The sequence below is a fragment of the Habropoda laboriosa genome, unplaced genomic scaffold, assembly GCF_001263275.1.
Source record: "Habropoda laboriosa isolate 0110345459 unplaced genomic scaffold, ASM126327v1 scaffold54, whole genome shotgun sequence".
Taxonomy (NCBI): Eukaryota; Metazoa; Arthropoda; class Insecta; order Hymenoptera; family Apidae; genus Habropoda; species Habropoda laboriosa.
Window position 1 is genome coordinate 59,684 of NW_017100156.1, and position 6,816 is coordinate 66,499.

The 6,816-nt window shown below is 28.8% G+C and overlaps 3 protein-coding genes across 3 annotated transcripts in view; 2 read left to right on the forward strand and 1 right to left on the reverse strand.

Moving 5' to 3' along the window:
• Positions 1-1,771: 1,771 nt before the first annotated feature.
• On the forward strand, positions 1,772-3,575 carry LOC108576781 (IST1 homolog). The gene is made up of 6 exons (XM_017939843.1): positions 1,772-2,136; positions 2,320-2,596; positions 2,685-2,843; positions 2,914-3,045; positions 3,112-3,165; positions 3,396-3,575. The coding sequence occupies exons 1-6, from the start codon at positions 1,868-1,870 to the stop codon at positions 3,573-3,575; spliced, it is 1,071 nt and encodes a 356-aa protein (XP_017795332.1). The 5' UTR covers positions 1,772-1,867.
• A 1,174-nt stretch (positions 3,576-4,749) lies between these two features.
• LOC108576402 (general odorant-binding protein 71) lies at positions 4,750-6,119 on the reverse strand. Its single transcript, XM_017939394.1, has 5 exons — positions 6,057-6,119; positions 5,582-5,820; positions 5,212-5,428; positions 5,085-5,120; positions 4,750-4,956 (listed from the first exon to the last, which is right to left on the reverse strand). Exons 1-5 carry the CDS (start codon positions 6,117-6,119, stop codon positions 4,750-4,752), a joined length of 762 nt encoding a protein of 253 aa, XP_017794883.1.
• A 466-nt stretch (positions 6,120-6,585) lies between these two features.
• LOC108576996 overlaps positions 6,586-6,816 on the forward strand; it is a 1,589-nt gene continuing 1,358 nt past the window's right edge. The window contains exon 1 of the mRNA XM_017940078.1: positions 6,586-6,724. Within this exon, the coding sequence (XP_017795567.1) occupies positions 6,707-6,724 (18 nt within the window). The 5' untranslated portion in view covers positions 6,586-6,706. The remainder of the gene's footprint in view (positions 6,725-6,816) is intronic.

Consider the following 6,816-nt stretch of genomic DNA (forward strand, 5'->3'; position numbering starts at 1 on the left):
TTATCTATTAGAAATCGAACTTTTAAAACTTAAAATTATAAAGTTGGAAAGGTTGAGGATTGTGGAGTTGGTAAAAATATGGAAAACTAACAAGGATAATCCCTCCACAACAGGTAATAAGAATTTCTCCATCTCATAAGTGGATAGTACTCCGAAATTCATTTCGCCTTGCATCTATATTTGAATAATATAACGTTATAAATTTTTAAAAACTTATTCTACTATTCTTAATTGAAAACTATTCTTTTATTGTGAAAATAATCTTTCAGTACCTGTTCTACGACGGAAGTATAAGGTTCTTCCGTAATAAGGTGTAAATTCGATGATACTTCTAAGTTTCGGAATAGCTCGTTTATAGGAGGAACTTCCGGTAATTCTAAAGCCGCTGCTGCGTTCAATTCTTTATGCCTATGAGAAATAATTGTGATATAACATTTCTCTTATTAACACAAAATTTGAAATTTAAAATTCATCAAAAAATTCTAACTTATTAGATTATTAATATGTTTAAATAATAGTAAAATTGAATATTGCAATTAAACATTGTAGAATCAAATTTAAACAAGATTTCCAGAAGAGTAGTGCTCCAAAATTTAGAACTGTACCTGTTTATTCCGATTAATTTCCAGCTTATTTCGAACATGTAATCTATGATAAAAACAAAATTAATACGAATAATAGAAAATAATATTTATCATTGTAAGAATTGCGAAATATAAATTTAAGTTTCGATGCTTGATGAAAATACCTTGAAAAAATTTCGCTTGATAGAAAAGTATTTTCGTAACACCGTACATTAATTGCGAAGAAAGGTAAAGACTAAATCTGCCACACTTTCTTCCATTTCGTAATTCAATTGTTGATAAGATTTCTTCACTAAAAGTGCAAGAATAAAAAATATTCGTATAAGAATAATTATTTATTCAACAACTAAATAAAAATGAATAGAAGTCTATAGTACAATGATAATGAAGTAAAGAAATAGCGATATTAATAGGTAAATTTAAAAATGTGAAAACAATTAAAAGAATGAATAAAGCATTTTACCAAATAAGGGATACATCCATGTTTTTAATCAATGCTGGTTTACAAGTTTGTTTAAACATTTTCTCACTGACAGTCGCGGCCAACCAGCATCGTGCCAGTTTGCCTTTCCGTCGAAGAGAAAGAAGTTCAGGTGCGTAAAACATCAAGAAATTAAAAAATAAAGCAACAATTCAGAGATAACGTGCAAACCGACAAAGCGCTGATTTTTGTTTCGGCCAGATTCAACGAAAACGAGTATGTATTATTAAGAAATCGATTGATCGATTTACTGAAGCGCCCTCAATCTAGGAAATTTAAAATCATGTAGGTATCAATTACTGCATACTTATATTTATAATAACCTTCTTTTTGCTATAATATAATATTAATAAGTTTGCTTGTCATTTATTTTGAGAAATTTACAATATTATTCTAACTTTAGTTCCATAATCATGTTTAATACTTTAACTGTATATTTGTTAACAATAAGAGTTAAAATGCTTGAATAGTGCGCCATATCGTACTTGTGCGCAAATACAACAGCGCATTGAGGAAAATCATGTATATACTACATAAATATGATTCATAAGAACATTTAACATGCAGATAACATTTTTTTCTTTTTAAATCTTTTTGTTATATATTATTTTATCTACACTGATTACAAGTAAAAAACATCATAATTCGAAAGTACTATATATACAGTGAACTTGAATCACAGTTAATCCTTTTGAGTTGTCACTTTCTGTCAGTTTCCGAATAACCTCTATTGCAATCCTACGTGAGAGTATGAAAGATTATATCAATTTACTTTAGCTGTGGCAAGGACGATTCAGCAAACATGTTTTCAAGTGGACCAAATTACACAAAATTGAAGACGCATTTGCGTCTAGCAATAAATAGGCTAAAGTTGCTGGAGAAAAAGAAAACAGAGCTTGCTCAAAAAGCACGAAAAGAAATAGCCGATTATATTGCTGCGGGAAAAGTAGAAAGAGCAAAAATACGTGTGGAACATATTATTAGAGAAGATTATATGGTCGAGGCTATGGAATTGCTCGAAATGTATTGTGATCTTTTACTTGCGCGTTTCGGACTTATTCAGCAAATGAAGTAAGTACATCATTGCGATGATGACTAGTTGTTAAATATTACTAAGAACGATCACAATTTCATTACTTAAATTTTTAGTAAGAACATAATTATATAAGATCGATATTTCATTAATAAAAAATTATTAATAATTGTCAATGGCATATGAATTTTAATTTATGTACTTCATATTTGTTCTTATAGAAACTTAGACGATGGATTAGCAGAAGCTATTTCTACTATAATTTGGGTTGCTCCTAGAATACAAACTGATGTTCAAGAAATCAAAGTAATTGCTGATATCTTGACATCTAAATATGGAAAACAATATACAGAAGCCTGTAGAGAAGAAGCAATACAAACTATTTCTGAGAAGCTAAAGCACAAAATGAGTGTTCAATCACCACCTAAACTTCTTGTAGAAAAGTATCTTATAGAGATTGCAAAAAATTATGATGTTGCATATGAACCAGATCCACAGGTAAAAATAATGAAATAGTATTATTAACAATAAGAACAATATTTTTATTTCTATTGTGCTAATAAATGTATTAATTGCAACATTACAGATAATGGCAGAAGGTCAAGATGCTTTATTGATAGATGTTGGAAACAGTGGAGAAAGGAACAATTTAGACATAGCTTCTGGGGGTGGCATACCACAGCCAGTTGGATTTATTGGCTTCCCCCAGCCTCCATTATTACCAGATCCTGCATCCAATTTAACTGTAAGTAATTCTCTCTTTTTTTTTTATATATTTTTTAGTCAAATTTTGATTTATATTTCTTTTTTTTTAGAATTCAGAAAAAGGACCTATAGGATTTGTAACTCCATCAGGAATTTCTCAAAATAAAGATCAAAACGTTCCTTATAATCCACCTAACGTTTCTTACAACATTCCTTTAGACAATTCTAATGATGACAAACCTGTGAGTGATATAACATAAATTGTATTAACTAAATTATTTGACAATTAAAAATTTTTATTTATTAAGGAAAATGATTTGCCTCCACCATACGCATCGTTTCCACCGGATTTAAATAAACAGGTAATTCAATAATGAACAGTTAAAATCAATAAATATGAAACCGGCGTTATAATTAGCTGTATTAAATTCTTTGATATATCATTTTAGTTTTCTATTTAAAAAGTGAAACATTTCAAATAAGTATCAATTAAAACTTTATAACATTTTCTTTCACTATATGACTCTGTGGTACATTATATATATCTGTTATATATTTACGTTATACATTTACTTATCATTTTTTATTACAGTCTGACCAGAAACCAAAACCACAACCGCGGTCGAAAATGCCGATGAATGATTTTCAGCTTCCAGATTTGCCAGCTGTGCCGTCAGACAATGATTTACCCTCCAATAATCCATCTACTAGTGAAGATATTAATTTTGATGATTTAATTCAGCGCTTTGAAAATTTAAAGAAAAGAAAATAGTTTCTCATGTTTGTAAAAATGTGTTACATATAGGTTGTACTATAGTAAATGTAGGTACAACTAAAAATAAGTAATATTTTTGAAATTTAATCAACTCAATATTACATTAGTAATAAGGAATATTGTAAAACATAATAGTGTTGACAAAATATTATTTACAACACTTCTACAATATAAAAAATATTTACAAATAGATTCCACCTAAAACAACATTAATATTATAAAATGCTTAACTATACGACCTTTTTCAGGTAATTGAAATTAATCACTTTCAGATATTTAATATTTTTATTAAATATTCTAAAAAAGGGTGACTGGGGCCTTGACTTTTTCAATGCTTTATGCTTGTGAATGACAAACTACTCACACTACGACTTTGCAATATTACTGTACGCATCATTGTCGCGCTAAAAGCACTACAAGCATCTCTCATTAAAAAGATATTCAACATTTTAATGTTACTCAAATCTATAAATGTTCCTTTTACAATACATATTGTACTATTTGATAGATATGAATTACAATATTGCTGCAATTAAAAAAAAAATAGAAAAATATAATATCAAAAAATATGAAATTTGAAATACTGTTTGTAAATATTGTACAAATACACGTAAAACCGCACATTGTATACTATCAATATAAATGACACCATTGTAATATACATAACGCTTTTAGAAATATTACTTTTTAATGTAACTAAAATTTAAATACAAATTATTTTCACTTAAAATATAAATGATAATCGTTTTACAAAAATAATAATTTTTGTTAATATTTTAAATGCTTTTATTTTTTTGTACGCTTAAATATATAGATCTAAATACAATGTTATTGTTGTGTACACATCATTTTACCACATTTAAGGTAACTGCAATAAAACTAGGTTTCTTAATTTTCCCAATCTTCACAATTCTGAAAAAAATGTTTATGTTAAAAAATTAATTTCAATAAATTTAAAGTTATAACAAATACATATGTGGCGGGACACCTCCTACGCTCCACCACCAGAGGGGGCGAACTAACCACCAATTCTCACAATCCTCACTAAGCTACGGGTCTCCTAGGTAGCCTCAGTAACGAGTCTAACTAGGAAGCTCAAGACAAAATATAACCTTTGTTTTTCCGTCTATCACTTTCCTCCTGCTTATCGTCACCGCCAAACATATAAGTATTATAAAAGTCTCACTTGTTGTCCTTTTTCTGCCAAACACGTCAATAAGTTTTGCGAAAATTCACATTTTTCCCTTTTATTTGACTCAAGATAATGAAAACATTCTATAATTGATTCTTCAACAAAATCTTTCAATTCTGGGTCATGAATATTTTGACTCATCAGAGGGATCACAAAGTCTTTTTCTGGAAATCCCTTCTGATCTACCTATTATTCAGCAAGTAAAATTTAAATTATACATCAATGTTTATAAAAGAAAATGTATTAATTATTATGTAAGTGAAATAATTGTCCTTTTATTTACATATTAAGTGAATACTTCGAATTTTACTTACAGCATTCAATTCATTGAAGAAACATTGTACAATACACTGTAACATTAAAGTATTTAATTGTATATTTAATTTAAAGGCTTGCAAAGCAATGATAAAATATCAAATTTGAATAATCTGTAATTCTTACAGCTTGTTCTCGGTCAGTATTGTTATTAAAGCGCATATCATCGTTACTCGTGTCTCCATTATTAAAATCACTTGTTCTATTACGCGAATCTCTTGAATTCCACAAATCTCGATCGTTGACCTTACGAGTATGTTTTATATTTTGAAAGTCTCTGAGATTTCCATTGGTAGAATGATCAGACGAATATGTATTCATATCGTTATTTTTGTCGGAATTTCTATATCCATTAAGAAATTAATTAATAATTTATCAGCAATTTCAAAAGTAAAATGTATGGTGTAATGTGTATATTGTGTAATTTTTATTTCATATGCGAGAGACAATTATTATAAGTACACTTATTATCAGTTATTTATTATTTAAATCGCACCTATATCTCTGGCTGTTCGTGGACTGATTGTTGAAAGATCTATAACCCTTTTTATAGAAAAAGTTTTTATCGTACACATCATCCTCGGAACTAGAATCACTTCCTGAATTACTGCTCTCCGTAGACATAGACTCTTCAGAATTATTCATATTAGTACCAACATAGCGATTTTTGCATGTTTTTAACACTTTTTGAAATTGCATGTCTACTTGTTGATTCCCAGAACGACATTTTAAAGACTAGAAAAGTAATTCTTTTCGTATTTATAGTAATAAAAATTCTTAGTACAGTGCTGTTCAATAAAATACGTTATATGTCATTATCACAATAATTAGCAATAATAATAGTAATATTAGTACTTGTTCTATTTAATTTTTTAATTTTAATTTTAATTTCAACTTTAATTAAAGTTTACCAATTTCGTATATTATAAATATAACATGATAGAAATTTTTCATTTCTGAAAACAACTTACAACACCCTCACGAAGGAAATATACGAAAACGCAATATAAAGTAAACGAAACAAGATTTTTCATGATACACGTTGTCAACGTATCGTCGAATGAACTTACGATTATTGAAAACACGTTCCCTTACGGCCAAATATATAAACGAAATTAACAGGAAAACATGCTGACGTTAATTGCGTGTCATTCCATCTTTGAAAAGAATTTGAGTTCAGTGGATGTTTCGGTGACACGATGTATCCTGCATTATTCACTTCCGGTTAAACGCGAATTGTGTAATTCTAATTGACATGAACGTCAGGGTTTTCATTGTCTTTTCAGAACCTTTTTGTAATCAGGGAAATGTGTATTTCATAATTCTACATAAAAATGAATTAGTAACAACAGTTATTTGTTTACTTTCTTTGTATTCAAAAGTAGTACTTAATGTAGAGATGAGATACTTTTAAAGATTACGAAAGGAATGTAATTTACCGCCATTTGGAGCATCCAATGGTATCGATTGTAATCATACAAGAAATATAGGAGAGGGAGGAGGAGTAAAAGAGAGAGGAAATATGAAAGTAATCAAAGAATAAACCGTAAGAAAAATTGGACAGTAATTCTTGTGAGAATTTTACGAGGGAACTGTCATTCTTCCGCTTAAGAAACACAGGATGCGTATTAAACTCCTTGTAAGTAACGATTTTCCTTCTTTATAGTTTTGCGAACAAACCGACCAACAGTTAAACTTTACCTATTCGAAATGATTAAAAAATAATCGAGC